General features: G+C 37.9%; 1 protein-coding gene across 22 annotated transcripts in view; it reads left to right on the forward strand.

Moving 5' to 3' along the window:
- LPP (LIM domain containing preferred translocation partner in lipoma) overlaps positions 1-18,955 on the forward strand; it is a 735,767-nt gene that overhangs the window by 244,072 nt on the left and 472,740 nt on the right. For all 22 annotated transcript variants that reach the window (XM_021933886.2, XM_031662904.1, XM_031662912.1 and 19 more), the window contains one exon: positions 3,555-3,756. In XM_021933886.2, coding sequence (XP_021789578.2) covers positions 3,564-3,756 — 193 coding nt within the window. In that variant the 5' untranslated portion in view covers positions 3,555-3,563. The remainder of the gene's footprint in view (positions 1-3,554; positions 3,757-18,955) is intronic.

The following is an 18,955-nucleotide window of genomic DNA, read 5'->3' on the forward strand; positions in this document are numbered from 1 at the left end:
AATTAAGGAAAGTAAAAAGAGATGATTGTATCAGTGAATGCTATAGCAATTCTAGAAAGATATGAGTAACTAAGAAAGGGTAATGTTCATTCATTGACCCATTTCTGTGTAAGATAGTTATGTAAGGGCTTCTTGCCTAGGCATTGTGCCAGTATAGTGAGACTACTTGGAGTTTCCAACTTGTTGGGACATGTAGGCAGGTAAATAAATGGCTTCCTTGTGGACTGTTATAAGTATGCAGAAAGTAGTAAAGAGCCCAGAAAAAGGAATTAAGTGTCTCTTCTTTGGAGGAGTTAGGGAAATGTTCACAGAGTTAGAGACATTTGAGCTGGGACAATATAAAAATATAGGGCTTGGTAGAAAGTGAAGAGAGGTAAACGGCATTGTTGATGTTGAACACAGCATGAGCAAGGGTTCAGAATCATGAAAACTTATTATAAATCCTGGGAATGGTGTCACTGGGTCACTGCTGACATGCAGAAGAATGCTGAGAGAAGATACTAAAAAGGTCATCTGCAAACAAATGATTGGTCAGAAGATGGCCTCTCAGGAGGAGTAGCTGCAGGTGCTTCTTCATGGAGGGCAGCGTGCGGGTAATTTATGATACTGGGGGACAACTGAAATGACTGTGGAGCCAATGATTTGCATATTGATGCTTAAATTTTATTTATACTCTCCCAGAAATTGCCTATTTCTTTATATCTGTGCTATATCTGAAAAGCCAAGATGATACAGTCAGTCAGTAACTTGGGATTGCTGTGAAAAATGTGAATCTTTGCTTAAGAAACTACTGCCTCCTATATTAGCCAGTTTTAAACCTTTTATTGTAAAATGACGTTAGATTTATAGAGACCTTTCGAGGACAGTATTAAGCCATTTTAAAAATTATAATTAACATTTATACTACAAATGTGCTTAATGCATTAAAAGTTTCAAACCTTTACTTGATCCCTTTTATTTCACACTTATATTCACTTTAGTCATACTGAAAGCAAACCAGTCACTTTTATCACTTTTATCCCAATTTAGTAGAAGACCAAGCCTCAATTAAAAGCAAAAGCAAAACCAAAATTGGCATTTCTCAGCCGTGTGAGATGGGTTTGGTTTTGGTATTTAGAAAAAAAATCATCTCAAGTTATTCCAAATGTGTAGCTAAATTTAAAAACCATGAGTAAAACAGACATTCATTGGTTGTTTTTCTATATTGGTTTTGTGCTAGGCCTTAATGGTAGTTTATAAATGTGTAAAATATGGTCCTTACCCTTTTAAGGAACTCCCAGTTTAGCAAGTATATATGTGTCTTTGTGTGTGTATATATATACATGTATGTATGTGTGTGTATATACGAATATGTAAAAGGTACAGGGGATAAAAAAGAAAAGAAAGGCCCTGTAACCAGAGTGAACAGCCAGTACCATCACTGGCTTCAATAGCATGTGTCTTGATTCCCAGTTTAGAGTCTTTGTCATTGATTCATGTTATCCTTGTCTTTTAAGAAAACTGCACGTCAAGCTGTTCTTCCAAGCAAGATAGTCATAAAATTGCCATTGACTTTCTATAAGAATAGAGGCATCTTTTTTTCTCACTTTGCATAGCACTTTATACTATAAAAAGTACTTTAATATCATCTCATTGGTTGCCATAAAAATTCTGAGAGTTAAGGAAGACAGAGGTTTATATGTTTGTTTGTTTGTTTTTTGAGAGAAGGTCTCCCTCTGTTGACCAAGCTGGAGTGCAGTGGTGCAATCACAGCTTACCACAGCCTCAGTCTCCCAGGCTCAAGTGATCCTCCAACCTCAGCCTCTTGAGTAGCTGGAACAGCAGGTGTGCACCATTATATCCCGCTAATTTTTTAATTTTTTGTAGAGACTGAGTCTCATTCTATTGCCCAGGCTATTCTCAACCTCCAGGCCTCAAGTGCCTTGGCCTCCAAAGTTCTGGGATTAGAGGTGTGAGCCATTGTGCTTGGCTGAGTCCTCTGAGAGAGTGAAACTATCTGAGGCTCTAGAGGAGATGCTGTTCAAAGTCATGCCACTTGTTGGTGGTGTGGACTGATGTTAATGTCCAGGCAGCACTCTTTCCCAGCTCTCCCCTCCACCCTGTCTCTCTATTACTGTGCCATGTACTGAGGCCTTTGATTTCTGTGTTCTGATGCTCTTTGTCTTTACAGACATCTGGAGGTAATCATGTAGCCCTCTTAATTAATTCGGTTCAATTAATAAATTAGTAGGTGGCTTTTGGGCTGGGGGTGGGTACAGGGTGCCTTCCGGGCGTCCCTATGCTGGAGAGCTCTTGCAATCAGGCTTGGAGAGCCCTCCTCGGCGGCAGCCTCTGAGTCTCTTCCCCAGCAGGCAGGCTGACTGGAGAGGTGTTTGGCTTACCCTGACAGAGGAGACATTTCCTTTCTTCAAACGGTGTGTGCAATCTGATCGGAGCAGCGTCTGGGCTGATCTGATTGTTCCCTCCTAGTTGAAGTGAGCTTTTCATGAAGGTCCAACATGGTATCAGCTCAGCATACATGTTGATGGGCATTTCTTTGTTGTGCAGGGTTGACCTTTGCGTTACATGTGTTGAATATTCTATCCTCTGGCCCTAAATTCCAATAATTGTCCCAGACATTGTGACAACCAATATGCCCCTCTTCCCCTTTTCCACGTGCCCCTTGGTGGGGACCAGAGCTGCTCCTGCCAATGGGTCATTTAAAAGTGTCCTGCGAGGTATCTGTTAAACCCTTGTTTCCAAAATAAACTTTCAGTGGTTCCTTAATAACTGAAGAATGAATTTAAACTCAACAGTGGCTGCTAAGCTGTCTGTGCTTTGGTTTCAACCCTCCTTTTAGTTCTTTTGCTTGCTACTTTCTGTTATTCCCCCTCCAAGCACACTAAACGTAAATGCCGTGTACTTTTCTGCCTATATATTTTGCTAACATTTTTCAGGCTCAACCCTGCTTAGCACTCAAACCCAGTCTGTGTATCACCTCATCAATAAAATCTTATTAATTCTGCCCCTACCAAGAAGTGAGCCTATGTTTTTCTGCATCTCAGCAACACTTGTTCTTAACCTCACTTAGGTAACTTAGCACGTCATTTAGACATAACCATTTAATTGGAGAGATAATTAATTTAATAGATTATTAATAAAATTCAAGCTCTTTTCCATTCTCCTACCATAAAAACTCCTTCAAGTTAGGAACCATTTCTTATTCACATCTATTTCCCAACAGTGCTAGGCACTAAAATAGTTGACTATTGGAAGGGAGATATTCAAGTTTGAGGGAGTGTTCTCTTCCTGCTCCTCCTCAGTCTCTTTCTCTCTTTCTCCTTTTCCTCTCCTTCCTCCTCTTCCTGTCCTCCCTCCTCTTCCTCCTCCTCTTTCTACTCATGATTCCTCTGCCTCTTCATTTTTCCTTCTTCCATTTTCTTTCATCCTTCGTTCCAGAGAACTTTATCAAGATTCATTTAGTATAGATTAAGATGAAGTAGCAATGAAATGAGGAGTACTGTCTTCATTTTCATGCTTCTATAAAAACAGTGTTCGTTTCTTTTTCATTGCAGATTCCAACAATGTCTCACCCATCTTGGCTGCCACCCAAAAGCACTGGTGAGCCCCTCGGCCATGTGCCTGCACGGATGGAGACCACCCATTCCTTTGGGAACCCCAGCATTTCAGTGTCTACACAACAGCCACCCAAAAAGTTTGCACCAGTAGTTGCTCCAAAACCTAAGTACAATCCATACAAACAACCTGGAGGTGAGGGTAAGTGCTGGGATTTCAGAGTTGGTTACTTGGAGTAGGAAAATTCAATGTTGTGTAGGTGATTTGTAGTACAAAGTTGTGTCAGAAAAAGGTAGTTTGTGAATTCACAGCGTGGTTGTCATAGGCTACTAAAAGTAAAGGAGCCCCTGGAAATAGTCTAGACCAACCTCCCCTTTTAGGAAAAAGACTTTTTATGGGTTATATGGCTATGATTACATAGTGAAATGGGGTTAGAGCTCACACTAGAAATCTGGCCTCTTTAGTCACAGCTCAATGCCTTTCTACTGCATTATCTTCCACCTCCAGCTCATTCTCTTGTAGGGTTTTAGCTACCAGACAGTCGTCCCTCCCTCTTGCCGTTGGACAAATGTCCGCAAATGCTGCCAAGCAGTAGTCCAATCAGACACTTATACAAAGTGAACCTAATAAAGTGCATGGAATTGTTTACCTCCTCCGGCTGTTTTTCTTCCCTTAGGCTGCTGAAGGATAAAGTTGTCTAGAATGTTCTGTGAGATTTGCATTGGTTAAATCTCCCAGACAAATTTGAGTGAAGCCTAGTTTCAGGGGTTTTAATAACAATGCATTTAGTTTACGTCACGTAGAGTTTGAAGGTCTATGTGAGCTCCAGCTCTCGTGTGTATGTGTGTGTATACACTCACACACGAAGCCTCAGGGCAGTATAAATGGTACCATACTCTGATTGAAAAGGTTCCATATTTTTACCAACGAATGCTAGCAGCTTATTCAAACTCAAGAAATAATAGCTTAAACAAACAAACAAACAAACAAACAAACAAACTGAAGAATAGGAGCTGAGAGAGAAGAGGCAGTGAAAGGAGATTTAACTCCCTTTGTTTTCTGTCCCTGTCCCACCATTAAAAAAATTATTAATATCTTACCCCTCTCCGTGATGTTTCCAGTTGCTTCTTGAATGACATTAATGTTTGTTTTGTCAATATTGCACACAGGTGTTTCACACTCTGTGATATAGTCCAGTCCTCCTATTTTCTTTCCTGTCCTCTCCTGCGCCCAGGAAACACTTTACTAGTCTATTAGTATTTTGGGTCGGGTGCCAGAGGCCTAGTTCAGATGTCTGGCTTGTGTAAGGTGAACACCTAGACTGGGTGGTAGAGAGGATCAGGCTTCAGCATGCATGGCTAAGCTGCAGCTGTGGATCATTGGGTATCCTTTGCCTCAGAAAGTGCAAGAACAAGACCTTCAGAAAGCTGCTCTTGAACAACAATAAATGAAGCCTTTGGTGCTGTACTAATCTCTATAGCACTTCATGATGTTTTGTTGCCTTAGAAGGAGACTGCATCTTTGCAATTTATCAATCACTTAGTGGAACTGGCTTTCTTTGACTCATCCTTCTTTAGTGATTTCAGGACTTGGGAATGGGATGAATGGGATCTGGAAGAGAATCTCTCTTCATAGGGACAGGAGGAGCCATATGTTGGCTTCCTCATTTATGTTTTTTTTTTTTTTTTTGAGATGGAGTTTCACTCTCGTTGTCCAGGCTGGAGTGCAATGGCGTGATCTTGACTCACTGCAACCTCCGACTCCCGGGTTCAAGTGATTCTCAACCTCACCCTCCCGAGTAGCTGGATTATAGGCATGCACCACCCTGCCCGGCTAATTTTGTATTTTCAGTAGAGACGGGGTTTCTCCATGTTGGTCAGGCTCATCTCGAACTCCTGACCTCAGGTGATCTGCCAGCCTCGGCCTCCCAGAGGGCTGGGATTACATGCGTGAGCCACCGTGCCTGGCCCTCATTTATGTTTTCAGTGTTTCCCTTTGTCATCTGACTAGGGGCATTGCTGTTCTGTCACCTAATTTCTGGGGAGAGCTTCAGTGGACCTCCCTCTAATCTGAACAGAATAGAGACATGTCCAGTTGAAGAGCAAAAGGCAAAGGTGTGAGGAAGTCTTTGTAGATATGAGAGTTCGTATAGGCCTGAGCATTATGGTGAGGGCAGACCCTATATTAAGAGGGCTAATAAATGGCATATATGAGATAGGGAGAAAAGAAGCACGTAGTGGCCTCCCTTTAGACTCCTTTATTGTGAATTTGACATGCCCTCCCTGTACTATGTGTGTTCACCCGCTGTCTTATTCTCTAGGAACAGAGAAGTGATTTGTTTGCATGCTCTGCAGCGCACAGTCCTTGGTCCCCTCTCAACATGTCACCCCACATGTTTTTGTTACCTGCTAAAATTCTGTTTGTATCATTTTCTCCAAAATGTCTAGGTGTGGCCTAGATCAGAAGTAATTACTCCCTTCCCCGAGTTTCCACATCTTATTCTTTGACTTATCCAAATTTCTACTACTTTTGTTATTGCTGCCGCTTACATTCTGTCCCGTATTGAACATGTAGTACATGCCAGGCTCTTTGCTTTCTCATTATTATTTTATTGCCTTATTATGTAACCCTACAAAATGGTTTTTTTAAAAAAATTTTTCTTATAAAGAAATGGAAGCTTAAAGGAGGTGACATTCTCTATGATTTGTTTGGAGTATGTTTCTGAACTAAGGCTGCTGTCCGTATCCAGCACGTGATACTGCTTGTCCTTCTATTCACAGCACGTGTGGCACCAAGCCCCACATTACAGTGATACGTCCCTGCGTCCCTTATAAGAATATATATAAGCTTTGCTTCCTCATTGAAGCAACAAGACATGGTTTCTCACTCGTCCTTATGTTCCTCATAGCTCATATTATGCTACTGTGTTTTTAGTAGGAATGGTTGCATATGGTCAAATGTATGTCTGTGTGTTCTTATGTATGCATATATATTTGGATGGCTGGCGGATGGCTGGCTGGGTGAGTGCACTGCTCAGTAATGCTTCTCCAAAGCAGTTTGGAATATGGTATAACTCAGTCTTTTGTTTTCTGAAATTTTGGTTCTCTCTTGCATTTCTGCCAATTCTCACTCTTTTTCTCTCTCCCCCTCTCTCTAAATATAATAACCTTTACCTTTTCTGAATATGCAAGAGAAGAAATTTTCCTTTAATATATAAGATAAAGACAAATCTTGGGAACAGTTTATGGACATTCAGACTTTTTAAAATAGAAGCTACATTTCTGCATCTGCTGTATGACACGAAGATGTATCCATGTATTTGTTGGAAGTAGATTTGCTTTTCTTTATATTTAATTTAAATGTTATCAGTGCATTCTGTTACTCTGAACATTTTTGTAACTTATGTCTATTGTGTTTAAATGTTTACACATTTTAAAAGTTTATAACCATTCTTTTTCTTTTCTTTTTTTCATTCAGAATGTTCTATACTCTTAGTGAAATTCCCAAGATAGTAGGTAGCACAGGTTTTATTTCCAGGATGCATTGGTGATAACAGCTTATGCTCTGTATTGCCTCAGCTCATGCTGTTTTTTGCTTTTAGCATGTACTTGTCCCCCAGTTTCCTGCTTCTACAGTCTTTTAATTCATTGCTTAAAAGTTGACCTTCACGAAGCTAAACCACAAATGCAGAAAGTTAGAACTAATAGAAATCACGCAATCCATCTTGTTCTGATGTGAATGTGAAAACTGCATTCTAGAAGGTGTAAGTTATTTGTTCAGAGAAGCACAGTCTGCTCCGAGCCGAGTTGGCACTCAAGTCTTTTCCCTCTAACTCTAGAGTTATCCCAAACCTTGTACTGTATTCTAATGGCAAACTGTTCTTTACTACCCCATAACCTCATGCATTGTATACAGTTCTTATGACAATGTGTTTTTAATAGATTTGCTTGTATATGCACCTGTCTTCTCTAGTGGAGTCTGAACTTTGAGACTCATGGGCTGCCTGACTCATGCCTTTTCCCTCAACAGCACCTAACAGGATACCTGACACATACTAGGGACTCAATAGTGTTTGCAGAACTGAGTTAATTGATAAAGCACAGTAATATAAACCTACTTCTCCAAATACATGTGCTAGATTCTTAGCAGCTTATGAGACACTGTGGTTCTGCAGCTTCGACTTATGTCTTTGAATTACTTTTCCTTCCTATGCCCGTTCTTTGAGCTTATATTTCTCACCTTGGTGTTATATATGTAATCTCTGGGTTTGCTTTCCCGTGTTTTAATTCTGACTGTGAAAGTAGAAAACTACCCACATGTTTTCCATATCAACTTGTCTTTCTGGGGCACCCATATTTGTATATATAGTTATTTTTTATTTTTTATTTTTTAGTTAAATAGCTGTTGGGGAACAGGTGGTTTTTGCTTACACGGAGAAGTTATGTAGTGGTGATTTCTGAGATTTTGGTGTGCCTGTTGCCCGAGCAGTGTACGCTGTAGTCTTTTATCCCTCTCGTCCTTCCCACCCTTCACCCTGAGTCCCCAAAGTCCATTATATCATTCTTATGCCTTTGCATCCTCATAGCTTAGCTCCCACTTATAAGTGAGAACATACAGTATTTGATTTTCCATTCCTGAGTTACTTGTAGAATAATGGTCTCCAACTCTATCCAAGTTGCTGCAAATGCCATTATTTCATACTGTTTTATGGCTGAGTAGTATCCCATAGTGTATATATACCACATTTTTTTAATCCATTTGTTGGCTGATGGGTATTTAGAAGATATACGGACAACAATCATATGAAAAAACGCTCAACTCACTGTCCAGGAAATGCAAATTAAAACCACATCGAGATAACACCTTACTCCTGCAAGAATAGCCATAATTAAAAAAATAATAAATGTTGGCATGGATATGCTGAAAAGGGGACACTTTTACACTGTTGGTGGGAAGGTAAGCTAGTACAACCGCTATGAAAAACAATATGGAGATTCCCTAAAGGACTAAAGTAGACATACCGTTTGATACAGCAGTCCCACTACTGGGTATCTACCCAAGGGAAAAGAACTCACTACCTGAAAAAGACACCTGCGCATGTATGTTTATAGCAGCACACTTCTTAAAGATTTTATATGGTGTTCCATCACTTTCTATTCTGTTTAACTGATGACAACAAGATAAGATAATGCAATTTTTCTTCTGGTCTTTAAAATACTAGCCTTTAGTGTTGTTTGTCCTATAATCTGGGTTTTTCACTCTGCTCCAAATTAAAAAATAAAAAGATAAAACAAACAACAACCATCCCACCCCCCAAAAATAAAACAACAACAGCAGTTAAACTCAGTCTTAGACTTTGATGGCAGAACAGTATAGTTCTTTTTCTGTTTTTGGTAAATAAGAAAGCAAATGAACTTTCCTACTGTACTAATGTACTTTTTAAAAGATGGTTTTTGAAATTATCTTACTAATACACTCTGGGGATTACTATTAGGTTGCCTTTAATGGCAAAAACCATGATTACTTTTGCACCAAATTAATCACTCTCTCTCTTTCTCTGTCTCTCTCTCTAATTTGGCTGAATGAAATTTGATAATACTTTTTATCCATCATTAAAATAGATCATCATTTGGAAAGATTTGTAAAGTTCGCAAGTTTGTGAAGCTGAAGTTGTCTTGTGGTCTCGAATTCACTTTCTTTAATTGCTGAAATTCTTTTTAAAAAACGTTTTTATGTTAGATTAAAAAAAAAAACAAATTGGCACGACATGCCAGTTCTCACTCTTTTTCTTTCTCCCTCTCTCTCTCTAAATATAATAACCCTTACCTTTTCTGAATATACAAGAGAAGACATTTTCCTTTAATACATAAAGGCAAATATTGGGAACGGTTTGTGGCCATTCAGACTTTGGGTCTGCATTAGGTACCAATTCCACGTGATCCTTTTGGTGGAATTGTTTTATATCGGTATACTCTTTTATAGTTTATTTAGCACTTGTGTGTTCATTGTCTTTTCATTTCAGTAGGAAATTCTCACTGTAGCTCTCTGAGGTAGGTAGAACAGATGTTATTGTCATTTTGATGATTTGTAAGTAATAGAAGTGGAAGAGTTTATTAAAGAATTGTGTAGCTAGTAAAAGAGTAGAGGGAGACCCTCACACCCAGGGCCCTTACTAATTTTAAATGCTTCCATTTATTAAAGGGTTGGCCAGACAGTCTGATGTCTCCTTTAACTTCATTATTTTATTATTTCATGATTCTTCTTTGAAATTAATTTCAAAATGGTGACCCTTTTCACAAACCAGCTTTGTGTATATTGGTTCACATAGACTTGTCAAGATAGATCAAGACAGGTGAGGTGAATTGTATTAAATAGGGGTCCTAAGCCTGGATTATTATTTTTTTAACAACATTTTTCTGTGCTTTTTGCTACCGTGAGGTTATGAATATATTATTCCATGGAGGGGAAACAGTTATAGTTGATTGCTAATCTACCCATGAGTTTAGGGCTGAATTGATCCGGAACCCAGGTTTCCTAAATGCACTCGTTCAGCTGCACCACCATGGTTTATGGGAACCAGGCACGTTTGGAGCTTGGTTCCTAGGGACTGATGAGTCCTGGATTTTTGATGCTTGGTGGAGAATTAGCCATCAGTGATGTGAAGCCATGTATCCTGGTTAGGCAGGACGCATTTGTTTTCTTAGCAGATAACTAACATGTGAGGGGAACTGATGTCCACTTATGGCATTCTATTTAAAGAAATAATTTAGACTGGATTTTCCCCATTATTTTTGCTGTGAATGTATGGTCCTCACGGTGTGCTTTTCTGTCTCTGGAGTCCTATTGTCCTTTTCCCCATGCAAAGAGAATCTTGCTCTAACTTTGGAGATACAAATGGGAAACATCTCTTTTGGAGGTTACAGATGGGAAGCATCTTTTTGTAATCCTGACAGTCCTGTGAATTGCAATTACAGACTGCAGTTGTAACATCTTGAATGTTTGTTATAAATATGCATGTTATGCCATGAGAATAGCCACAAATTCACGGAAACCTCAGGACCTGTAATGAAGCTCGGGTTTGCCTGGCATGCCCGTTTTCTGGATGAGCATAAGCAGCTTGAGCCTCATCCATCACTGCACAGTGCAGTGCATGAGTTTTAATTTTCAGGTCCTCAGGGGGACAAAAGAACAAGCTGTGTATTCATTAAAGGATCAAATATTAATTGTATTAATTTGATCTTTACACTGCATCTTTCAGCAGAGAAATTCACTTGTAATTCTTGGAGTGACATCAGATCTTACCAAATATTCGTAGGCCTTATTGACGCTCAAAAGTGCCAAGATGCAGCCCTGGCTTGATGGTCGGCGCAGTTACATTCGTAAGCTTTGGTTTCACCACTTGGCCTCGGGCATGATGCTTTTCTATTCCATATCCTCTTTAATTCATAAAATATTAGCTGGCAATACTAACTGTCTCACAAGATTGTTTTGAAAGCCAAATATGATGATAAATGTGAAAATGTTTTTAAACCGTAAAATACCTTATAACCCCAAGGAGCTACTAGTATATACTTATTCAGCAATCATTTACTTAAAACAGATCTTGTGCCAGATACTCTTCTAGGGGCTGAAGTTATGGCAGTGAGTGAAACAGAGACTAGTTCCTGCACTCTTGGGATGTATTTTCTTGCTCTAATAAAAATAACATTATTAATAATAATTAATAGTGATACAATTGTGAAATAAAATTTATTAAATAAATGCATTTTATAACCTTATATGTAATTACCAATAATTATTCAAAATTATAAAAAATACTTTAATATAGGTTAAGTAACCCTAATCCAAAAATCTGAACTCTTAAATGTGAAAAAATCTGAAACTTTCTGAGTGCCAACACAATGCTCAAAGGAAATGCTCATGGGAACATTGTGGATTTCAGAATTGTGGATTGGGATTGCTCAGCTGGTATGCGTAAATATTCCAAAAATCCAAAAAATCTGAAATTTGAAACACTTCATGTCCCAAGTGTTTTGTGTACGGAATACTCAGTCTGTACTAACGAATATGTGCTAATATAAATATAATAATAATTTAGCATGTTATCTGTAAGTACTGATGTCATTAACTTCTAGTAACAGTGATAGGGATTATAATGCCTCAACACTATATAAACTATAAAATTCTAGAACCAGGGTGAATCTTAAAAGTTATCTAATGCAACCCCTTTCTTTCCTAGTTGAGAATAGTTGAGAATGTATTCACTAATACATTTCAGGGAAGTACAGGTTCTTTGCCCAGGAGTGCTGTAAATAACCAATGAAAAATCTTGAATGCAGGCAACAATTTAATATTCATTTCAGAGACTCAGAAAGGCAGGTGGCTTGTTCAGTATTGCAGATAGTAAGTAGGGAAGCCGAGCCATGATCCTAGGGATTCCTCTCTCATAGATGCATTCTGGGGGACTTGTTTAGAAGTTACAGTGATTGAACTAATATACCCAAACAAAGTGGACTAGATGTTTTAGAACAAGGAGAAGTCTGTGTATTGTTGACAGAAATCTCTTTTATTTTGTAACTTGTCAGCTTAATTAACTGCTGAAATGAGTCCCTTAATAAGGTGATGAGTTCCTCCTAATTCTTGTATGGTTCAAAAACAGTAATTAATGCTGATTTGTGTGGTGAGATACACATTAATCATCTTTATTTTTAAATTATACAAGCGTACAATACTATTGTCACTCCATATTTTACATCTGAAGAGAATTTAATTGCTTTTTTGATAATAAAATATACAGAGAGCCACAAAGAGATATCACCACACACGTATTAGAAAAGCTAAAATAAAAAGGTGTCTCATATGCTGCTGAGGATGTGGAGAAATGATCTCTCACAATGCTGGTAGGAATGTGCAAAATTTCGTAGCCACTGTGGAAAACTCTTTGGTGATATTTTACAAAAGTAAACATGTACTAACCATATGACTCAGCAGATACACCCTTTGGCATTTAATCTAGAGAATCAAAATGTTACGTTCACAAAAAAAACCTGTACATGGATGTTCAGAGCAACCTTTTTTTTTTTTTTAATCATAATGACAAAACACTGGAAACAACCCAAATATCCTTTGATGGGCAAATGTTTCAGTGAAGTCTGGTACAGCCATACAATGGAATAATACTATTCAGCAGTAAAAAAGAATGAAGTGTTACTGATATATGCAATAACCTGGACATGCTTAATGAAAAAACTGTCTCGAAAGATTACATATATTGTATGATTTCATTTTAAGACAAAGCTCTAGAGATGAAGGACATATTCATGATTGCTAGGGGACAGACATGGCTGGGTCAGGTGGGACAAGTACTGGTCATTCATACTAAGAGGATGCAGCAAGAGTCTGTGTGGGTGGAACAGTTCCGTACCTCAATTGGAGTGATGGTTACATGAATCTAAACATGGGATAAAATTACGTAGAACTGTATGCACACACAAATCAATGCTGGTTATAAAATGGTAAAAGCTGAGTAAGGTCTAGTTAACAGTAACAATGTCAGTTTGCTGGGTTTTGTAATGTGTTGTAGCTTTATGAGAGTTACCATTCAGGGAACCTGGGTAAAGTGTACATGGGACTCTGTACTATTTTTGCAACTTTCTGTGAGTCTATATTTCAAAACAGGTTTAATAAAAGTAAAATAAAGAAATGCATATAGTTTTCTTAATGTATTATTCTCTTACTCAAAGTTCTATCTTACATGCCATCTGAATTGCTTGTATGATACTTTGAAAGATCACTGCTATATGTATCCCTGCCAGAATGTATGGTTTAAACTGGTTTTCAAAGCTGGCCAGTCATCAGAAAGACTTGGAGAACATTTTTCAAAAGAAAAATATTAAAGCAGGTCCTAGGTCCCATCACAATTCTACAGAATCAAAATCTCTGGCCATGGGCCTCAGGAATCTGCATTAAAACAAAGCAAAATTAAAACATAAAGCACAACTCCCTGGGAATTGTAATTGATTCTTAACCAAAGTTTGGGAACCTCTCATTTATTTTATTAATTTCAGAGACCAGTGCCTTAGTCTCCTTGGAACCTTCTCCAGGTCCTGAGAGTGTACTCTTTCTCCCATAGTTAATGACGGTAGCTTTTGAAGTGTTAAGCATCTTTATCATGTGAACATTGTACAGATTCAGAGAGCATCCTTCATGTTGCTATTCTTTTCCCTCAGTGCTTTCATCGTAGACATCAATCTTTTGCATATGTTGTCCCAGGTCATTTTATTTGGGATCCAAAACCAAAAGGTTTCAAACAATGACAAAAACGGATTCTTCGAGAATGCCCTAGTCATGGCCAAGCTTCTGCATTACAGAGCTCTTGCTATTGTGTTGCTTTAGGTAGCAATGCCTGAAATCTCACAAAATTTTGGGTCACAGTAGGGCTATGTTAATTATCTAAAAATGGATTCATTATGGACATTATAAAATAAATCTGACACCTGAGGCTTTGGGCAAATATGCCATATAAAGAAATCATACCCTAAAATAACGATTGACTTAAAGAACTTACAAAAAAAATCAGTATGGCATTTTTATCATCCTTTCTTAAAATTACTGCGTCCAGAGAGACCTGATGGCTTAGGACAGCACCTGGGGCAGAGGAGTCTAGGTCATTGGGAGGTGGCACCCTGAGCCTTCTAGCAGTTTGCTCTTCCAGCACTCTCCCTTATTATATGTTCTTTGCATTGTTCTGTATGTTGCTGTCTTCAAATAGAATAGATAAGTCTACTAGTCAATATAGACATATAATAGGCACCACATGCCCATAAAGATTACATTATGTAAATGTAGTGCCATAATATAATATGAAGGATGTCCGCTAGGAGGAACTGGGGAAAAACATCACAGACGAGCACACATCTGATCTGAGTGTTAGAGAATGAGTTAGTTGTTTACCAAGCAGAAAAGGGCGGTGGACAGCATGCCATGCCAAGTAAAGGGAACTGCATGTGCAAAAGCAGAGAATGGCCCCCATCCCGACCCTTTTGATTTTGGCAGTTCTTTGCTGATGTCCTCAGGCAGTGCATCTGGGCTCCTGGGAATAGCTTTGCAATGTGAACAGAGTGACTTCACTATGGGTAGACCCAAATGTTCTAGCATGCTCTGAAACTTACCTCTAGAAATAGCTCCAGGAAGTTAGGTAGCTACAGAGAGGAAGGACCAAGAAATAAGATCTTATACCACAGGCAAGAAGTACTTTCCTGGAGGTACTGGCCAGAACTACTATTGCTATCTCTCTGCACTTGTTTGTTATATTTTAGAATGAAATGTGCCTTTGCATACAGATGCTAAGGCAAGAAAGAAAAAGCAAAAGGCAGTTCTCTTTAAATCTCCTGAAACAATTTCAGGCAGCTTTTTTTTTTTTTTTTACCTAGTCAAACACACACCATTAAGAATGGAGGTGTAAGCTAACTTAATAATTTTTTGTTCTGTTTTTCTCTCTTACTTATTCACACGTTGGGGTAATCCTGAGAAAACAGGAAGCAATGAAAGAAGGATTTTATTGTGAAATGTTCATTACAACTTGCAATTTTAAATATGTGTTAGTATGAATGTGCATGAATGTGAATAAATTTTAGAGCACTTTCTCACGTATTATCTAGTTTAATCATCAGAATATCCTGCAATGTTATTATAGTTCCTACATTATTATGGTTCCTAAAGACAAATGAAAATTCTGTGATTCAGAGACCCATGGTTAGGCTAATATATATAGAAGTCTCACATTTGACCAAATTTTAGTATCTTCCCTTAAGTATTGGTAATGTACAATAAACAGTATTTGGTAATAATGAATTATTACAATTACTAAAACAACTTATCTGGCAGAACAGTATCTTAACTATTGAACAGTATTATAGTGGATTTATTTGCCTTCATTGCATCTGAAGTCTACTTTGCTTTACTGCTTACCTTATCTTTCTAGCTACTCTGTAAAAAAGTTATTATCATCCTCAATCTGCAGAGTATAATGTATGTAAAGTGAAATAGCTGGCATATTGCAAAGGTGGAAATTGGACCCTTATCTCCTAAATCCAAGTCTGTAGGTGTTCCTCAGCAGTACATGTATCTCATGTTAATGCATTATTACTTTTATTAAATGAAATAATTTTTCTCAAGGAGTCATTATTTGACAAGACCTTTGGAATAACCATTTGGAATTTTCCTTAGTTCAGTTGAATTATGTCATCTTGCTTAAACTTTTCAGATAGCACTGGTAGTTTTACTGACATTACAATGGAATTAAAATGACATTTTATTTTATTTCTTACCATTCTGTAAAAATGGCATTTTAATTTGTCATTATTTTTGTTATTCATCGGTTTATGTATGTTGTAATGACTTGGGTTTTCTTAAGTGCATCCTCTGTAAAAATGACCTCCTGGGAAAGAAATCTCCAAGTTCTATGAGGTGTACCCAGAAATATCACCACTTGAGGTGACAGTAAGTGTCATGCATGCCACCCAATGTGATCCCTGGTAGACAGATTTCACTGTTTTATATCTTGACATCTGCATTGAATTCAGTTCTTTTATTGGCGCCTATTCACTTCCATCTTGTGCCATGGTTATTAAAGGGGCTCGGTAGTGGACAGGAAAAAGTATAAACACATCGTAGGCCTTAAACAGTTTACATTTTCATTAGAAATTCAATGTTTGAAAATGACCAGTTAACTAACAATATAAAGCTTTACTGTAAAGCTTCTATTTGTGAAGTGACTCTGTGGCTAACTCTATCAGAAGAAAGAGTTTGCTTGGAGCCAGGCTAGTATTGGAAGGTTACAGAGAAGGAAGACTCAGGGAGGTGATTAAGCATATAGACTCTGGCATCAGATAGATCTGGGTTCCAGTTTTGATTTCACCTCTTAATTTTCTGGGAACTTGGACTCACCAGGATAAGTAGCAACCTAAGTTCTTTCAATTTTAAAATAGGGATATTTATCTACTAGGCGTGGTGGCTCACACCTGTAACCCCAGCACTTTGGGAGGCCAAGGGTGGATCACCTGAGATCAGGAGTTCAAGACCAGCCTGACCAACATGGTGAAACCCTGTCTCTACTAAAAATACAAAAATTAGCTGGGCATGGTGGCACACACCTGTAAATCCCAGTTACTTGGTAGGCTGAGGCAGGAGAATCACTTGAATACAGGAGGTGGAGGTTGCAGTGAGCCACTACATTCCAGCCTAGGTGACAGAGTAAGACTCCGTCTCAAATAAATGAATAAATAAAAATAATAAATAAATAAATAAAAGAGAGATATTTGTATCTTAAAAAGTTGTTTTCAAAGTTAAATAAAGTCATGAATTGACATATATTTGGCACAAAATAATGACAAAATCAGTGGAAGATGTGATCATTATTGTTGCTACTATTATTGAAATGAAAATATGAACATTAGCTCCGAGGGTCATATCCATAGTGTTTTTTTAAAAAATTCAGATTTTAAATTATAAAATCCCATATAGCTCATGCTGACCATTTAAAAAATGATCTTAGTTGTATCCTTGTTTTTTTTGTATTTGCTGATTGAGATTTTAGAATTGGCTTGGCATATGTTTGTCTTCGCTAGAATTAAGATTCCACCTTTGTTAGAAGTAGAATTACTTTACTTGAACTTTGTCAATGTGGCAAAAAATGATTCATATTTATATTATCTCTTTGAGAAGTAGTGTTTTTACTATTGAACTATAAGTACAGTTAAAAAGTAGATGAACATTTCAGAAAGAAACTATTGATTTTTATTAATTAGAGAAATTAAGTTTCCAAAATGTCAGTTGTTACAGAGAGATTTTAGGGATTATTAACTACACAATCTCAGAAAAATTAATTTAATTAGGGATTTTATTTTGGGTTCCATTCATTTTCGAGATTCATATTTTGGATTAAGCCAATCTCCTGAAATTGTATTTAAACTTAGTCTGTGTGTATGTCTTTTTTCAGGGAAAGGGTTCATAACACCATCAGATCCTCAAAGAGATTCTTAACTTACCCATTAAGAAAGGTAACATCTCTGTCTAGGGGTCACCAGTCTCTCAAGCCAGTTATATTGTTGCTGCCTAAATAAACAAACAGGTTTTTATTTCTACTCTTACCAAATCAGTAGGCTGTGTTTGTAGCAAAAACTGAGTATGTGGTGGTGGTGGGGTTGTAGTAACTACAGTAGAGAGTGTAACATGTATACAATTAGATCATGATATATGGTTTCTAACATTTTATATGTGTATATATTTAATGTATTCACACAACAAATATTTGCACATGTTGCCTGAGCTGTGCATATGCAAGGCAGGGCATAGAGATGGCTAGGGCGTGGGTTCTCTCTGCTGAATGAGATGGTACCCCCTCATCCCCCATTTTACTGTTGAAGAGAGGGAAGGTTGGTGGTGAGGTGACTTGCCCCAGACCAAACAGGTAAAAAGTAGTCCTGAGTAGATTCAGGCATAACTTGTTTGAACCAAATTGTGTTCTTTAGACTGCAACATGCTTTCTGTTCCTTAGCATGTAACTATTATCCATGTATTTTTATTTATTTTTCTTTTATGTGAATTTAAAATGTCATATTTGTTCTGCTTCCATTATTGCAGTCCTGAATGATGATTCATCAGTGCAGTGGCCTATTTTAGTGAACCACAATAGCTTGGGTAGAAAGAAAAAAGATCCAACATACACAGGAATGGAAAGCAGCCATCTTTTTATAGCTAAAATTGCAAACATCTGGCAATTACTCTATTCTACCTCCCTTCAAAAAAGAAGAATCATCCCTTCAACTGGAGCCTGCCACTGTGTTTAATCAAGGCAGAAAGCAAGCCTGAAGCAGCAATCGTTTTGGTTCAAGGAGGCCATTGCCTAACCTAATTGGCCAGAGTGTCTTCAGAAAATATACCATTTAGTGTCCCCCAGAAGCTACTGGGTTATGTAATGATGATAAGGGTAATATAGCAATTAATAACTGCAGAAATCCCCTTTTGTTTTTCTGCTGTTTCATTTGTGGTGGCTCTTACGGCAGCTTTTATATTGTGAAAGTTAATTATTTTGGTCAATTTTGCCTCTCTCCACCCGCTTAAGCTTCTTGTATTCCTTAACAAAAGATTCAACCCCATTGATACAACCAATAATTGCCAACTTGATTTTATTATAAACATGTCCAGTGAAATGCTGAAGGAACAAATAACATTTATTTTTAAAGCCTGGCAGTGATCTTACAGTCAAAAAGTGGTCCACCAAGGTTATGGCTCCTAAGTACCCCACCCTTATTTCTTATTGTGCTAATTGTTTGTGAAACTAGTTCTTCCCTCACCGGCCAAAGTCAACACTGTTGGCAGGGGAAGTGAGAACAGCTGG

The sequence above is a fragment of the Papio anubis genome, chromosome 2, assembly GCF_008728515.1.
Source record: "Papio anubis isolate 15944 chromosome 2, Panubis1.0, whole genome shotgun sequence".
Classification (NCBI taxonomy): domain Eukaryota; kingdom Metazoa; phylum Chordata; class Mammalia; order Primates; family Cercopithecidae; genus Papio; species Papio anubis.